General features: G+C 40.0%; 1 protein-coding gene across 3 annotated transcripts in view; it reads left to right on the top strand.

The window, feature by feature from the left end:
- The window catches only part of LOC102183919 (mitogen-activated protein kinase kinase kinase MLT), a 169857-nt gene that overhangs the window by 62827 nt on the left and 88198 nt on the right, over positions 1-18832 (top strand). For all 3 annotated transcript variants that reach the window (XM_018064757.1, XM_018064740.1, XM_005675949.3), the window contains exon 3: positions 13452-13539. In XM_018064757.1, the coding sequence (XP_017920246.1) occupies positions 13452-13539 (88 nt within the window). The remainder of the gene's footprint in view (positions 1-13451; positions 13540-18832) is intronic.

Consider the following 18832-nt stretch of genomic DNA (forward strand, 5'->3'; position numbering starts at 1 on the left):
ATAGAAAGATCTAAGGGATGGTCATGAATCGCTAAAGCAGAATGCTGGTGAAGGCTGCCGGAGGAGAAACAGTGAAGGAGAGTATCTTTGTGTACAGAGAAGTAACCAAGAAGTAACCCTTCGATTAGACCTGTTTCTTTCATTTTTCTGATGGGCCACCAGGGACCAGTCTCTTTAAGACTTTATCTTAAAGAGTCCAGTTTGAGATACAATACAAAATACTGTTTTATTGTATGGCTTCACTGTCAAAATGATTTAAGGCAGCTAATAGAAATACAAATTATGAGATTTAAAAAAAATTAAAATAGGAAAATGGGGCAAAGGGAAAATATGGTAAAAAAACAAAATGGAAACAAAAATGAAAATAGTACAATAAAAATACACTCATGAGGTTCTTTATTCTTTCTAGATATAGGCAACAAATTTGTGCCTAAGCTTTCTAGCAATCAACTTGAAAAATGTAACATGATAAGTTGTTGAGCAATGGGGATTGAAAACCAACCAGTTCAGGAAAATCACAAATATTCCTTTTACTGAGACCAGATAGATTCAAGGGATTATATCTGATAAAGTACCTGAAGAACTATGGATGGAGGTTTGTAACATTGTACAGCAGGTAGTGATCAGAATTATCCCCAAGAAAAAGAAATGCAAAACGGCAAAATGGTTGTCTGAGGAGGCCTTACAAATAGAAAAGAAGAGACATGAAAGGCAAAGGAGAAAAGGAAAGATATATCCATCTGAATGCAGAGTTCCGAAGAATAGCAAGGAGAGATAAGAAGGCCTTCCTCAGTGATCAGTGCAAAGAAATAGAGGAAAACAACAGAATGGGAAAGACTAGAGATCTCTTCAAGAAAATTAGAGATACCAAGGGAATATTTCATGCAAAGATGGGCACAATAAAGGACAGAAATGGTATGGACCTAACAGAAGCAGAAAATGTTAAGAAGAGGTGGCAAGAATACACAGAAGAACTGTACAAAAAAGATCTTCATGACCCAGATAACCACAATGGTGTGATCACTCACCTAGAGCCAGACACCCTGGAATGCAAAATCAAGTGGGCCTTAGGAAGCATCACTACAGACAAAGCTAGTGGAAGTGATGGAATCCCAGCTAAACTATTTCAAATCCTGAAATATGATGCTGTGAAAGTGCTGCACTCAATATGCCAGCAAATTTGGAAAACTCAGCAGTGGCCACAGGACTGGAAAAGGTCAGTTTTCATTCCAATCCCAAAGGAAGGCAATGCCAAAGAATGTTCAAACTATTGCACAATTGCACTCATCTCAGATGCTAGCAAAGTAATGCTCAAAATTCTCCAAGTGAGGCTTCAACAGACTGGTTCCAAATTGGGAAAGGAGAATGTCAAGGCTGTATATCATCACCCTGCTTATTTAACTTATATGCAGAGTACATCATGCAAAATGCTGGGCTGGATGAATAAGCTGGAATCAAGATTGCTGGGAGAAATATCAATAACCTCAGATATGGAGATGACACCACCCTTATGGCAGAAAGCAAAGAGGAACTAAAGAGCCTCCTGATGAAAGTGAAAGAGGACAGTGAAAAAGCTGGCTTAAAACTAAACGTTCAGAAAATGAACATCATGGTATCCAGTCCCATCACTTCATGGCAAATAGATGGGGAAACAATGGAAACAGTGAGAGACTTCATTTTCTTGGGCTCCAAAATCACTGCAGATGGTGACAGCAGCCATGAAATTAAAAGACACTTGCTCCTTGGAAGGAAAGCTATGACCAACCTAGACAGCATATTAAAAAGCAGAGATGTTACATTGCCAACAAAGGTCTGTCTAGTCAAAGCTATGGTTTTTCCAGTATTCACTTATGGATGTGAGAGTTGGACCATAAAGAAAACTGAGAGCCAAAGAATTGATGCTTTTGAACTGTGATGTTGGAGAAGACTCTTGAGAGTCTCTTGGACAGCAAGGAGATCAAGCCAGTGAATCCTAAAGGAAATCAATCCTGAATTGGATTGATTGGAAGGACTGATGCTGAAGCTGAAGCTCCAATACTTTGGCCACCTGATGCTAAGGGCTGACTCATTAGAAAAGACCCTGATGCTGGAAAGACTGACGGCAGGAGAAGGGGACAGCAGAGGATGAGATGGTTGGATGTCATCACCAACCCGATTGATGTGAGTTTGAGCAAGCTCTGGGAGTTGGAGATAGACAGGGAAGCCTGGCGTGCTACAGTCCATGGAGTCGCAAAGAGTCAGACACAACTGAGTGACTTAACTGAAGATGATTATACTTAAATTATAACTTTATATGATTGAACCTAAAAATGTAAAAAATTTTCTTTTGGATCAGAGGAATATAAAGATGTTTTTGAGGAGAGCCATAGTAACCAGGTTTACACTATACCTCAATATTGGGCTGAAAAGTGAATACATTCAGTCAGGTGGCTCTACCAGTTACTTGAGTGTGTTTTTAGAATGATTGGTATTTTTGCATAAATTTAGGTAAAACAACCCCTAAAAATGGAAAAATAAGACATGTCAAGAAAATTGATAAGAATTAGAGGTTTTAGACTTGTTTAGTCACTAAGCTGCTGGGAGGGATTTGGGGCAGGAAGAGAAGGGGACGACAGAGGATGAGATGGCTGGATGGCATCACTTGATGGACGTGAGTTTGAGTGAACTCTGGGAGTTGGTGATGGACAGGGAGGCCTGGCGTGCTGCAATTCATGGGGCTACAAAGAGTCGGACACAACTGAGCGACTGAACTGAGTTGCTAAGTCATATCCAACTCCTGCAACCCCATGGACTGCAGCATGCCCTCTCCTCTGTCCTCCACTATTTCCCAAAGTTTTCTATAATTCATGTCCATTGAGTTGATGATGCTATATAACCATCTCATCCTCTGCCACCCCCATCCCCTTTTGCCTTCAGTCTTTCCCCAGCATCAGGGTCTTTTCCAATGAGTCAGCTGTTTGCATCAGGGCCACAGTATTGCAGCTTCAGCTTCAGCATGAGTCCTTTGAATGAATATTCAGGATTGATTTCCTTTAGGATTGATTGGTTTGATCTCCTTGCTTTCCAAGGAACTCTCCAGCTGTCCAGAGTCTTCTCCACCAACACAGTTCAAAGGCATCAATTCTTCAGCATTCAGCCTTTTTGATGGTCCAACTCTTGCATCTGTATATGACTATTTGCAAAACCATAGCTTTGACTATAGGGACCCTTGTTGGGAAGGTGATGTCTCTGCTTTTTCATATGCTGTCTAGGTTTGTCATTGCTTTCCATCCAAGGAGCAAGGGTGTTATAATTTCACAGCTGCAGTCACATCCGTGGTGATTTTGGAGCCCAAGAAAATAAAATCTGTCACTTCTTCCACTTTTTCCCCTTCTGTTTACAATGAAGTGATGAGACCAGATGCCATGATCTTAGTTTTCTGAATGTTGAGTTTTAAGATAGCTTTTTCATTCTCCTCTTTCACCATCAAGAGGCCTTCTTCACTTTTTGCCATTAGAATGGTATCCTCTGCATGTCTGAGGATGTTGATATTTCTCCTGGCAGTCTTGATTCCGGCTCGTGATTCATCCAGCTTTAGGCTTCAGTTCAGTTCAGTTCAGTTCAGTTAAGTCGCTCAGTCGTGTCTGACTCTTTGCGACCCCATGAACCGCAGCACGCCAGGCCTCCCTGTCCATCACCAACTGCCGGAGTCTAGGCTTAGGAAAACCTATAATGTAGTGTGATATGAAAATTAGCCTTCAGATGTCATCTTTTACTATCTCTACTGAACACAAAGAAGGACTTAGATTTCAGCATGAAGGTTAGTGAAAAGAAAGATTGTGGTGGTGGTGGTGGTAATGGTTATTAATATGGGAGAGTTGGCTTACATGGAGGCTGTCTCTTCTTTAAACCTTAAGGGAGAAATCGTCTTAAGAGTCTGTGATTCCAGGTTATTTTTTTACCATACATTTATTGGGGTTTGGTGCTTGTTTGTCACTCAACAGTCTGGCAGACACCACACACGGCCTTTGTCATTAAGTATTGTTTGAGTATGCTGACAGAACCCAGAAATAGTGAAATCATTCAATGGAAGAATCCAGGTATTCCAGATGCTGTCTAATTGGAGTCTACAAGATGTGAAAGGACTTTTCAGACTATTTAAAAATTAAATCTGCCTGAATTCTTCTAAATGATTTTGCAGATTTCTATAATAAATGTAGCAAACATTTCTCTAATGGGATATAAATAATCAAACTCTGTTGCACTGTAGAGTAATATTATAAAGCACTTAACTAATCAGATTGTGAGAGTTGCTCAAAATTCCTAACCATGTAATTTTTGCATAGAGAGAGGGTGCTTCATGCTGTGCAATTAACTGGTTTTATTAACTATAAAGTTGGTCGTTTCTTGCTGGCCTGATGGCCTAGTGAGAATTAGATCTTGGTTCTTGACTTGACCTTGCCCAGTTGAGTGTCAGGAAGGCTTGGAAATCTTACAGTGGAGGTAGTGGCTGAGGCCGTAAAGGGAGTTGATGAAGAGTTGTTTCTCACGTTTCTGTAACTAACTAGAGAGTTTTGGTATTTTTTTAGGTCTATTATAATTTTAAGATGTTCTATAAACTAACATCCCATTCTGTATTCAAATTAGGTTTGTAAAGTGGGAGGGTTTAGTGATTATAAACAGAGCTTTGACATAAGACAATCTGTGTTAAAAACATGGCTTTGCCATTTTTTTGTGCCCTTAGGCAAGCCTTAAAATGTCTCTGTGATAGTAGAAGGCTCTGACTCGTGATTTGCTTTGAGGCTTTAAAAGGTCAGTCTACCGACCACATATATATCATCACCAGACAGAATGATGTTTGCATTACTTACCTTTCTGAAATTTGATTATTTTCATCAGGTTCTTTAACTACCCATTCCATTTCTTCCTTTAATTTCTTCATGAAGTGAAGTGAAGTCGCTCAGTCGTGTCTGACTCTTTGCGACCCCATAGACTGGGGCCTACCAGGCTCCTCTGTCCATGGGATTTTCCAGGCAATAGTACTGGAGTGGATTGCCATTTCCTTCTCCAGGGGATCTTTCCAACCCAGGGCTCGAACCCGGGTCTCCCGCATTGTAGACGGATGCTTTACCATCTGAGCCACCAGGGAAGTCTTCATACTACATATATTTAAAATACAGATAAATAAATCAGTTCAGTTCAGTTCAGTTCAGTTGCTCAGTCGTGTTCGACTCTTTGCGACCCCATGAATCGCAGCACGCCAGGCCTCCTTGTCCATCACCAGCTCCCGGAGTTCACTCAAACTCACATCCATCGAGTCAGTGATGCCATCCAGCCATCTCATCCTCGGTCGTCCCCTTCTCCTCCTGCCCCCAATCCCTCCCAGTGTCAGAGTCTTTTCCAATGAGTCAACTCTTTGCATGAGGTGGCCAAAGTATTGGAGTTTCAGCTTTAGCATCATTCCCTCCAAAGAACACCCAGGGCTGATCTTCAGAATGGACTGGTTGGATCTCTTTGCAGTCCAAGGGACTCTCAAGAGTCTCCTCTAACACCACAGTTCAAAAGCATCAATTCTTCAGCGCTCAGCCTTCTTCACAGTCCAACTCTCACATCCATACATGACCACTGGAAAAACCATAGCCTTGACTAGACGGACCTTTGTTGGCAAAGTAATGTCTCTGCTTTTCAATATGCTATCTAGGTTGGTCATAACTTTCCTTCCAAGGAGTAAGCATCTTTTAATTTCATGGCTGCAGTCACCATCTGCAATGATTTTTGGATAAATAAATACCTCTGCTCAAAAAATGCATGCAAGTGTTTTAGAATTATATTTATATAATATTTTGGTTCTGTAGATTAATCTGGGCTTCCCTGCTAGCTCAGACAGTAAAGAATTCGCCTACAATGCGGGAGACCTGGATTTAATCCCTGGATTGGGAAGATCCTGTGGAGGAGGGCATGGCAACCCACCCCAGTATTCTGGCCTGGAGAATTCCATGGACAGAAGAGCCTGGTGAGCTTTGATTAATCTAAGCCATTAAATAACATTAGCAAATGTATTCACAGCACATATACAAGAGTTCAGAATAAAAGAGTAAGATCACAAACTGAAATAAAAACAAATGGATGGTGACTTCCCTGTTGGTCCAGAGATTAGGAATTCTCCTCCCAGTGCAGGGGACATGGGTTAGATCCCTGGTCCAGGAAGAATCCTGCATGCCACGGAGCAACTAAGCCCGTCAGCCACAGCTACTGACCCCACGAGCCTACAGCCTGTGCTCCGCAACAAAAGAAGCCACTGCAACAGAAAGTCCATGCACCACAACTAAAGAGTAGCCGCTGTTCAGCGCAATAGAGAAGCCCACACACAGCAATGAGGAGCCAGTACTGCCAAAAAGCAAACAAGCAGAGGAGCTTCTGCAGTGGTTGAGTGGCTGAGCCTCCCAATGCAGAGGGCCCAGTTTTGATCCCTGGTCTGGGAACGAGGTCCCCACGTGCCACCACTAAGACCAGGAGCAGCCAAAGAAATAAAATATTTTTATAAAATAAGACTAATATAAAATATTATTTTTTTAAGGCTATCTATATGAATTGTTTGACACAGTAGATACTCAGTGTGTACTAGCTGTTTTGTACAGAAGTCTGCAAACTGGAATCTCTTTGAGCAAAGGCAGTTTTTGATAAAAAAATATTTAGATGAAAGGACTCATATTTTTATTGTATTTTTTTAAAGGGGGTGGGTAAGGAATCCACCTGCAATACAGGAAATGCAGGAGATGTGGGTTCCATACCTGGGTGGGGAAGATCACCTGGAAGAGGGCATGGGAACCCACTCCAGCATTCTTGCCAGGAAAATCCCATGGACAGAAGAGCCTGGGGGCGTACAGTCCATCGGGTCACACAAAAAGTCAGACACAACTGAGCGACTGAGCACAACACAGCACGCATAAATATGGAAAGTCAAATATGATAAATGCATGAAGCTAACTAATACAAGCCAATTATGAAAGTGAAATCCAGTGTGGAAGAAATCTGATCTTTGCTCGTAAGCTTGACTTGACTCTGAATGATAAACTGGTTAAAAAGGAAAAGGAAGACCTTCAGAGAAAGGAATTATCATTGGTTAAATACCTGGAATTTCTAGACACTAGGGTAGGATTTCTGTTCTCCCTTAAGGAGATTGGAGCCCAGAGAGGTTAAATCACTTCCCCTAAGTCACCCAGCTTATAGGAGGCATAGCCAGGACTCCTGCCTCCAGCCTGTTTGACTCCAGAGGGTATCCTAATACACCACAGTTAATAACCTCAGTTCAGTTTATCACATATCTATCGAGAACCCACTCTGAGTAAAGCAACTGTTAGAAATACATCAAGTTAGGTGTTTGTTTGTTTGTTTATATATATATATAGAAATAGATAGAAATTTAAAGCATGAAGGAATCTGGAAGATAATTTTGTCCAGCAAAAAATAATTTTCTAGGAAGAAACAAGGGTCAGAGTAACCAGGTGGCTCCAGGGCCATCCATTTTGGAATCAGAATTTAAATTTCCACTGACCTAGTTTTGATTACATTATATTGTGTTTTATTATTTTTTTTTAAGCCTAACCCTTCATTAATTCATACTTCAAGTCTTATTCAAGGGCTTTCTTTGGGGAGGTTTTCTGTGTAATTTTAGCCCCAAGTGATCTCTTTGACCAAGTTACATAAGTTGTTTAGTTGAAAACTGAGTGCTTGAATGTGCTTTTGTTATCCAAACTGAATACAGGTTTACAATATATCTGACTTTTTCATGTCATCACAGTGACCTTCTGTTGTTGAGCATGAAGAATCTAAAATCTCTCAGTCTTTTATACCTTGGGATATCTCTTACATCCTAGTCCTTAACTCTTCAGTATTTATTTCATTCAGTTTTAGCCAGCCTTCCATCCTGCCAGGTTAGTCTGTCCTTAGTTGGGTATATACTTAACTGGAGAGCAGCCTGATCCCTGGAACGGAGCCCAGGCAGCTGTCCTGGTAGCTGCACGTGGTAAGTCTCCTGCAACCCACCAGGAAAACCATAGAGCAATAAAGACTTCCCAGCACCAGTGATGTTTGTAATGCCTCCTGCGTGACTCCATCTCGGCTGTTCACGAAGAGTGAGCAGAGGGACTAGTTTATTTTTCCTTCTTAGTATTTCTAGCCATTTTTCTTCCAAAGAAATGTCTTCATGATATCATACGCCATGAGGAATATAGGCTGTATTATATTATGCAACCTGAATTCAGTTCGTTTATCCTTCTTTATTTCCCTGAATCCCTAAAAGGCAGCATTTGAAAGAAAACCTACAGAACTGAGAGATTTGCTGCTTGTCGTGTGCCTGTGTTATTGAATGGGTCTCATTAAGTGTAAAAGTGACTCAAAGAGCACAACCTGGGTATGACTCCGGTGATTCAATACAGAATTGAAAATCATCCTCACCTATTTTTAATGTTGTTCTATAGCCCTGACTTTTTAGAAGTGGGAGCTGGTTTTCCATCTTGCAAGAATCAAGTTTTTATTTTAGGAAAAAGCCCCTAAAATAGTATTCTTGGAGTGAAAATGCAATGAAGTAAACAATTTTTTTTTTCTTTTGGACACTGGTTCTTGTGATCTGACACGTGTGAATCTTCTGATTACTTAGAGAGTGCATTCTGCCTCAATTATCTTTGTAATCAGAGCCTGAAACAGAAGAGAATGTCTACCTACTTCTTGCCTGAAAAAGCAGGATGTTTGACCTTATACACTGCTGTTTTAGGGTTGTTGGTTTGGTCTTTTTGTTTTGGCTGCACTGAATCTTCATTGTGCCATGGGCTTTCTCCAGTTGTGGTGTGGGGCTTCTCGTTGTGGTGGTTTTTTTTGCTGCAGAGCGCAGGCTCTAGAGCTTGGGTCAGTAATTGTGGCTCACAGACTTAGTTGCTCCACGCTTGTGGGATCTTCCCAGACCAGGGATCAAACCGGGGTCCCCTGCATTGGCTCGAGATTTCTTAACCACTGGTCCACCAGAGAAGTCCCTGTTTTCAGAGTTTTTAAATCAAGTATTTCCCATTGTGCCTTACAGTCTGCTGCTAAGTACAATAAATAGCTCTGGGCTCTGTGGGAATAATGATAAGAGGTACACTGTACTGAGAAGACCAAGGGCATTGTCTTTTCAAACCCATCCTGTTCTTTAGAAGCCTGGTTCAGTTGTGTAGAGTTTTGTGATGTTGGCCCAAGCCTAGGAAGAGGGCTGTCTTAGTCCATTCAGGATGCTGTAACAGAATGCTGAAGATGGGGTGACTTATAAACCACAAACACACTCATAAGTTCTGGAGGTTGGGAAGTCCGAGATCAAGTTGCTGGCAGAGTCAATTTCTGGTGAGAACCTACTTCCTGATTCACAGTTGGCCATCTTCGTGCGGTGTCCTCACGTGGCAGAAGGAAGGGGCGAGGGAGCTGTTTTAGAAGGGCGCTGATTCCATTCATGAGGCTCTACCCTCATCACCTTTTACAGGTCCTACCTCCTTATACCATCATTTCGGGGGTCAGGTTTCAACATATGGATTTTAGGGAAACACATTCAGTCTATGCAGAAAGCATGTGTGAAATGTAGCCCCACTACTAAGAATCAGGGCTCCATTTTTCAGTGTGTGGTAGAGGACTGTCTGCTACAGTGGGTATAGTGTGGGCAGGATGTGGACTCAATAAGAAGCTGGCTTACTTGCAGAGGTGATTTTGGAAATATAAATGGTACAGTGCATTGGGTTGAAAGCTGGAAGCAGAAGGTTTAAGATTAAGCAAGCTTCTCCATTCTATATCTGAAAAAGTTCAATGAGGGCATGCTTGGAGAATAGACAAGCAAGGAAGGGCTCTCAAGAAGTTTTGCCCATTTGATTGTCATGGACTGCAAGAGGCAACTTGTAGCTATCCAAGGCTTTATTCTGAAAGTTCACATCAACAAAGGGCTCATGAACACAAATTTCAATGTGGCTTCTACTGTAGTTGTATAATTGATTGACTGGCATTCTTATGAAATAATAGCCTGAAGTAACCCTTATGCCTGTAAAAGAACAGAATGAATATTGAAGCAAATCCACACCCACAGGCATTGTACTCTTCTCACTGCCCTGTTCAGAGTAAACATTTACCTTACATGAACTCTTAGCATGGCAGTTATTTAAACACACTTAATATCACTATTGTCAGATATTATTTATTCATCCACCCTTCAAATACTGTTGAGCTTCTGCTGTGTAAAGCATGTGATCTTTCTCCCTCGTGTGGTTTTATACTAGACAAGGTGCAAGACAAGCAAGGCTTCTCTGAAGAGCAGTGGGCTACGAGAACAAATATCCGAAGGGAGAGGAAGACCATTTAATAAAACACTGAACCAGAGTCTAAGGAGGTATACTCAGTGTCCAGACTTTTGTCTCACGGCGTCTCAGAGCTTATGGACTTCTTCAGGAATAACCCAGGAGATGTTTGTTCTGGATGCAAGTCAGGAGAAACTCATAGCTCAGAGATTAACTAAACTAGTCCTTATATACCTAGGGTAGTTCTGGGGAGGTAAGGAAAGAATTTTACCTCTTTCTGATCCAATCCTAGGGAAATCAAAATTTCCGTGCAAAACAGTATTTTAAATATTTATATGCTCTAGTCATACATACTATGGATAACATGCATCTATTGTTTTTTCTGATTAAAAATTATAGAGGCTATTATAAATAATTAGGGAAATATGTGGAAATTTTAAATCAGTTAATATTCTTTTTACTACCTAGTGCGTGCTCAGTTTTTTCAGTCATGTCTGACTCTTTGCAACCATATGGACTGTAGCCCACCAGGCTCCTCTGTTCTTGGAATTCTCTAGGCAAGAATACTAGCGTGGGTTGCCATACCCTCCTGCAGGGGATCTTCCCCACCCAGGGACTGAACCCATGTCTCCTGCATTGCGGGCAGATTCTTTATCCTCTGAGCCACCTGGGAAGCCCTTTGCTACCTAGAGATAAACACAAATAATATATTTTATTTCCTCCCCATTTCCTTTCTTTTATGTGTGATTTTAATTTTTTTTAAACGTGGGCTCTTCTTAAATTTGGGGAATGGCTATTCCCCTTTAAACTATTGGGGAATGGCTATGCACTCCAGTATTCTTGCCTAGAAAATCCCATGGACAGAGGAGCCTGGCCGGCTACATAGTCCATGGGGTCGCAAAGAGTCAGACATGACTGAGTGACTAATACTTTCACTTTCAGTATTCTCTAAGTACATCCATATTTCTGCAAATGATAATATTTTGTTCTTTTTTATGGCTGAGTAATATTCCATTGTAGATATGTACCAAATCTTCTTAGTTTTAATAGTATAAAAAATATTTAAATTTTTTGGCACAACAGAGCATTATTTTAGCCTTCATTGTTATTATGTTTCCTTTTTACCATAAAGCTGAACTTTTTCAAGCCACTAATCCATTATTTTGATGTGTAAGCCATTTGCTAGAGTATCCCAGAATTTAAATCTGGAAAACAATGGGAAAACAACAACAGGAGGAAAAATTATTTGCTGCATACTTACTTCAGCAATTTCCACTGATGAACTATTGACAGGCAGGAGCCTATAGAGGCAAATCTCTATAATACATCCACTTGCATTCAGATACCGGCTACTATAAGCACAGGTTTTAATAATTCAATTAATGCCAGGTATTTCTTTTGGAGCTTGTTTGAATTGCTAACAGGTATCATGATTTCCATTTATTGCAAATATCACTTATTTATTTAATCTATCTCTACTTATTATTAGCCATTTTCATGAAACTCGTACAACATTCTAAAGCAGCGTGTTGTTTTCGAGATGTTAAATTCTTAGTTTACTAAATTGGAACCTAAAGCCTTATTCCATAAAAATATCTTTTGCTTGCAAATCATACTGCAAGAGTTTTTCATAACTGTAAAGAATTAAAACATGAGCACAACAAAGTCACACAAGATAATAGTTGTTCTGTTATTAGCATATACCTACTCAAGACCATTTAGACATGCTTACCAACACCTGAAAAGATACATTCTCTCTCCAAGATATAATTTGTTAGTATCTTAAATGTAAGCATGAAAGCTAGCTAAAACACTGAAAATTCCATGTCATGCTGAATTATAAAATGATTGTCCAAGGATTCAGAATATTCTTATATTTATTCTTATTGCTGAAAACATTTTTAATGGCTTCGAGATTTAGATATTCTGAAGAACATATCAAAAAGTGCCAAAGGATAACACTGCCTGATTTTGACCAATACTGGTTCCAACATTAATGCGTCCTCACATTGAGCTATCATGCTTTACTCACAGAGAGTTGATCTGCCACTGAAAAACAGAGGGCTTATGATCTCCAAACTTCACATGAACTCTTTTTACAACAAAGGTCATTTATGCTGATTTAGAAATAAAGTTGCCATATGGATAATTGTATTTATTGTCCGGTTAGTATATTTTCTTTCTACTTGGAAAAGTAAATTATGAGAAGATTGTTTGATGAATACAGAGAAACCTCTACACGCAGTGAACACTCAGTAATTGTTAAGGAATTATTTCTATAGCCCCCTTCAACACTTACTAAAACAAATTGTCAAATCAACCTTGATAAAATGAATGTCTTATCCAGTCACTAATAATGGCTCCTTTCTCTTGTTCTCATATTGACCCCTTGTCAACCCATAACCTCTGTTTTCTGTTTAGTCAAACTACCTTGCAAGCAAGTTTCACATGTTTTTAATGAAAAATGGTCTCCTACTGGGGTGTCCCAGGTGGTGCTTGTTGTATAGAACCTGGCTGCCAGGGCGAGAGACATAAAAGACATGCAATCCCTGGGTTGGGAAGACCCCCTGGAGGAGGGCGTGGCAACCAAGTCCAGTATTCTTGCCTGAAGAATCCCATGGACAGAGGGGTAAGAATACTGGAATGGGTAGCCATTCCGTTTTCCAGGGGATCTTCCCGGCCTAGGAATCAAACCCAGGTCTCCTGAATTGCAGGCAGACTCTACTGTCTGAGCCAATTTTGTCTTAACTGTTCATCCATCTGATAGAAATTTAGTCATGTTGCAGTCTGCCAGTGGGGATATTATGCAGGAAAAAAAAAATCTGTTTGACTTAAAGGAAGAAGGCTTTTACTTAAATAAATATGGCATCTCCCCTCTTTAATCATCCCCCTCTACTGTCAGTCCTGTTGGCTTTCTATCTAGTAAGCACTTCTGCTGCTGCCAGTTGAACCCCATTTCTTTAAAAAGTTTTTCAGAAACTTTCAATATAAATTCTTAATCTATCAAGAAGACTGCCAAAGGTACTGTTTTATTAGTATCACATGCTTGTTGAACACATACACATCCTTGTAAAGTATGTAAAAGAAAATTGAATATAAAATCTGTTTTATGAGACTTTTATAAATGTGAAATTTTATGCAGTTTTGTATTTGATTTTTGTATAGGCAGAAATACTCAGCGTCCTCAGTCACAGAAACATCATCCAGTTTTATGGAGTAATTCTCGAACCTCCCAACTATGGTATTGTCACAGGTAGGAACTCTATTTGACTTTTTTCTTTCCCCATTTACCTAGCTTTAGATTCTTTAATATGCTCAAATGCTTAATATTACGTTCTGTCATGAATTGTGTGCTACTGTCAGATGTCACTTGTGTTGCTATAAAGCATTAATAAAACTGATTATATCAATATAATTAAGAATGGTGTTTCCACTTCTACCCATGTTTAATTGTGCTAATTATATCTGTGTAAATGCTATTTAAATGCACTCGCAGCTGCAATACCAATATTTAAAGGTGCCGTTTAACTAAAATTTCATTTAATTAGTTGAAATGAGCGATGTTTTTTGTAACTCTGTGACCTTTTACAAATTAAGATTTCTTGAGCTACTCATGTTGTAATTCTTCGCAAGGCTTTTTAATCCCATTAGAGCATTCTTTCTTCAAGGTCTCTGATGTGAGAATAATATTTTTCAGGTTTGGTCATCTGGGTTGGTAATGACCTTGATCTAAATTATCGCATAATATGGAACTGCAATTTATAACTGATGGAAATACCCTTTCCAAAATGGAGCACACAGGAAATTTTGCCATATAAAAATACAGAAAGGCACCTATTTATATTACTTTATACTTTGGCCACCTCATGCGAAGAGTTGACTCATTGGAAAAGACTCTGATGCTGGGAGGGATTGGGGGCAGGAGGAGAAGGGGACAACAGAGGATGAGAGTGGCTGGATGGCATCACCAACTAGATGGACGTGAGTTTGAGTGAACTCCAGGAGTTAGTGATGGACAGGGAGGCCTGGCATGCTGCAATTCATGGGGTCGCAAAGAGTCGGACATGACTGAGTGACTGAACTGAAGCTGTTTATTGGATTATTATACAACTATGAGTATCAGTTCAGTTCAGTTCAGTTGCTCAGTCGTGTCTGACTCTTTGCGACCCCATGAATCGCAGCATGCCAGGCCTCCCTGTCCATCACCAACTCCTGGAGTTCACTCAAACTCACGTCCATCTAGTTGGTGATGCCATCCAGCCACTCTCATCCTCTGTCCTCCCCTTCTCCTCCTGCCCCCAATCCCTCCCAGCATCAGAGTCTTTTCCAATGAGTCAACTCTTTGCATGAGGTGGCCCAAGTACTGGAACTTCAGCTTCAGCATCAGTCCTTCCAAAGAACACCCAGGGCTGATCTCCCTTAGGGTGGACTGGTTGGATCTCCTTGCAGTCCAAGGGACTCTCAAGGGTCTTCTCCAACACCACAGTTCAAAAGCATCAATTCTTTGGCCCTCAGCTTTCTTCACAGTCCAACTCTCACATCCATACATGACCACTGGAAAAACCATAGCCTTGACTAGATGGACCTTTGTTGGCAAAGTAATGTCTCTGCTTTTGAATATGCTATCTAGGTTGGTCATAACGTTCCTTCCAAGGAGTAAGCCTCTTTTAATTTCATGGCTGCAGTCACCATCCACAGTGATTTTGGAGCCCCAAAAAATAAAGTCTGACACTGTTTCAGGTCTACGATAACTATAGTGTTCAATTTTACAATACATAACTTTGACCCAAGTTCTTTATCATGGCAGTTCTTTGACCAAATAAAACAAACAAGAAAACCTTAAAAGATCAGGCAGCCCTCTTTTCTTCTGCTGTAGTGGTAAGAACTTGGATTGTCTTTATATATTGTCTTAAAATAACAACAAAATACCCTCAATAAAAAGGACTGGATTAGGTACTTCCTTATAAATTATGTTATCTAATACTTAGAATAACCTATTTCACGTAAGAAACTGAAACTCTAACTTAGGTACTTTTCCAAGATTACCCAACTAATGGTAGAACTACAGTGGTGTAAGTTTTTCAATTGATTTTATACAGAATCTCCTCTTCTTATACGTAAGCTAGGCTCTGGACGGCTATGAGCACACTTTAGGTCCAATAGATGTGGAAGACTGAATGTACTGCTCCGTTTTATGGAAGAGACTTGAGTGTCCTCAGCCAGCCCCCGGCAGATCACTGAAGGATGCTAGTACAGATGCAGCTGAGTCGTGTGGAAGGTCAGATGGGTTGGAAATGAGAGCACTTGCCTTGCCTCTTGTAATGAAAACTAGTGTGGCAGACTTGTAAGTAAGTAAGGCAGGCACGAAAACCGTGATCACCCAATCCAACCAGCTCCCTCTTTTTAGAACCTCATTGTCTTTCTCAGATGCTGGAGTCCTGATGCGGAAACCTTGAATAGCTTGTACCTATTCCGTCTTGAGTGTACTTGTTAATAAAAAAAGGTTGTTGCATCAGGCAGCTGTTGTCACTCATTCTGAGGACTTGAAAGAATAATTTATCAGAGTGATGGAACGGAATGGACACCAGAATAGGAATTGAGAGATGAAATCTTGTCTTGATTCTGCCAAAGCTCCATAGATGGGTCCCTGATGATCTATGTCTCAGTTTTCTCTTCGTGAGTGAAGGGACGAGAATTGATTATTTCTGGGTGACAGTGTGTATAGGTGCACCCATGCATGTGTGTTTGCCGAAACTTCTCATCACAGAGACGATTTTCTAAAACCTGCTTGTAAGACTTAGAACAGAGTCCAAGAGGTAGCTGCCATTTTATTTCCCTTGGAAGGGAATTGAACATCTTTTTCTCAGATCTACAAAATAATGGGATGACTAGAATCTCCAAAGTCAAAAGAAAAGGTACAATAGAGGATCGTCTTCGATCATTCTTTGATTTTTGGAAACGTCTTAATTCTGTACTACCGATCAAGCAATAAGCACGAGCTGGAGTAACTATAGTAATTTCAAACAAAATAAGCTTAAGAAATATTACTAGAAATAAATTGAGTCATTCATAATGATAAAAAGAATCAATACATCAGGAAGATATAGCAATTGTAAATGTATACACAGTTAACAACAGGTCCTCAAACTTCATGAAGCAATAACTGACTGTAAAAGAACCAGTCAGTTCAACAAAGGGGTTTCAGTATCCCCATTCTCAGTAATTGATAGAACAACTAGATAGAAAATCAGCACGGATATAGAAGACGTGACAAACACTCTCAACCAGCTCTACACACCACCCAACAAAGAATGCATATTCTTCTCAAGGGCATATTCTTTAGCATGCATGATAAGTTAAATCATGAAATAAATCTTAATGCATCAAAAAGAACTGAATAAAATGGAAGAGCAGTTCAAGTTCACTGCATGAAGCAGGGCACCCAATGCCAGTGCTCTGTGACAGCCTGGCGGGATGGGGCGGGGAGGGCGGTGGGAGGCGGGTTCAGGGTGTGGGGACACGTGTACCTATGGCCGATTCATGTTAATGCATGGCAGAAGCCATCACAAAGTAATTATCCTCCAGTTAAAATAAAGGATTGAAGAGTTCTTTAATCACAATAGAACTAGAAAATCAATGCAAGAAAGAAACCTGGAAAAGTCCCAAATGTTTGGAAATTACACGACACGTTTCTAAACAGTCAATGAGTCAAGAAACTACAATGGTTTTTTAAATATTTTCGACAGAGAGGAAATGAAAATGCAGCATATCAATATCATAGGTGGAAGACAAAGTAATACTTAGGAGGGAATTTATAAGCATATTAAAAAGCAGAGACATCACTTGCTGACAAAAGTCTGTCTAGTCAAAGCTATGGTTTTTCCAGCAGTCACATACGGATGTGAGAGTTGGACCATAAAGAAGACTGAGTGCCAAAGAATTGATGCTTTTGAACAGTGCTGTTGGAGAAGACTCTTGAGAGTCCCTCGGACAACAAGGATATCCAACCAGTACCCTAAGGAAATCAGCCCTGAATACTCATTGGAAGGACTGATGCTGAAGCTGAGCTTCTAATACTTTGGCTGCCTGATGCGAAGAGCTGGCTCACTAGAAAAGACCGTGATGCTGAGGAAGATTGAGGGCAGGAGGAGAAGGGGACGACAGAGGACGAGATGGTTGGATGGCATCATCGACTCAGTGGACATGAGTTTGAGCAAACTCCAGGAAATGATGAAGGCCAGGGAAGCCTGGCGTGCTGTAGTCCATGGAGTTGCAAAGAGTTGGACACAACTGAGCAACTGAACAACAACACATCTATGTTTTATTTAAAAAGAAGGTCTGAAATTGATCATTAAGCTTTAACCTTAACAAACTACAAAAAGAACAAAATAAGCCCAAAGCAAGGCAATGAAAGGAAATAATAAGGATTAGAGCAGAATAGAATAACATAGAAAACAGAAAAATAATAGAGACAATCCATGAAACTAAGATTTTGGTCTTTGTAAAGCTCAGTAAAACTGGCAAACCTTTAGCTGGACTGACCAACAAAAAGGAAAATACAAATTGGCAAACTCAGAAATGAAGGAGAAGACAGCATTATGGTCCCTACAGAAATTTAAAAAGGTTATAAGGGAATATTATGACCAACTTTATGGCAACAAATTAGGCAATTTAAAATGAAAATAATACAATGAAAACAAATCCCTAAAAATACAAAAATTTTCAAAACTGACTCAAGAAGAAACAAAAAATCTGACCAAAACTGCAAGTAAAGAAATTTGAATTCATAATTTAAAACATTTCCATAATGAATTTCCAAAACCAGGTGATTTCACTGATGATTTCTATACGAAATATAACACCAGTCCTTCCCATACTGTTTCTGAAAATAGAAGGAACACTTGCCAGTTCATTCTGTACAGCCAGCATTATCCTAATAGCAAAACCAGACAGAACCATAATAAGAAAACTACAGACTGCCATCCCTCCTGAATATAGATGAAAAAATCCTTGACTAAAAAAAAAAAAATCCTTCACTACATATTAGCAAACTGAATCCATCTACCAATAAAAAGGATTATACATTACAACCGAATGGGATCTATCCCAGAAATGCAAGGTTGATTTAACATCTGAAATCAATTAACATAAAACACCATAATAGAATAAAAGACAAAAACCAATCTGACATTCTACAACACCCATTTATAATAAGAAATCTCAGCAGGCTAAAAATAGAAGGGAATTTTCTCCACCTGATAAATAACATCTAGAAAAGGAACCATGCAAATATCTATCAACCCAGTGAATGAAAAAAGTGAATGTGCTTGATCAATACAATGAAATATTGGTGCTGCTGTTGCTGCTGCTAAGTCGCTTCAGTTGTGTCCAACTCTGTGCGACCCCATAGACGGAAGCCTACCAGGCTCCCTTGTCCCTGGGATTCTCCAGGCGAGAATACTGGAGGTGGGTTGCCATTTCCTTCTCCAGTGCATGAAAGTGAAAAGTGAAAGGGAAGTCGCTCAGTCGTGTCCGACTCTTCGCGA

The sequence above is a fragment of the Capra hircus genome, chromosome 2 (genome assembly GCF_001704415.2).
Source record: "Capra hircus breed San Clemente chromosome 2, ASM170441v1, whole genome shotgun sequence".
Lineage (NCBI taxonomy): Eukaryota > Metazoa > Chordata > Mammalia > Artiodactyla > Bovidae > Capra > Capra hircus.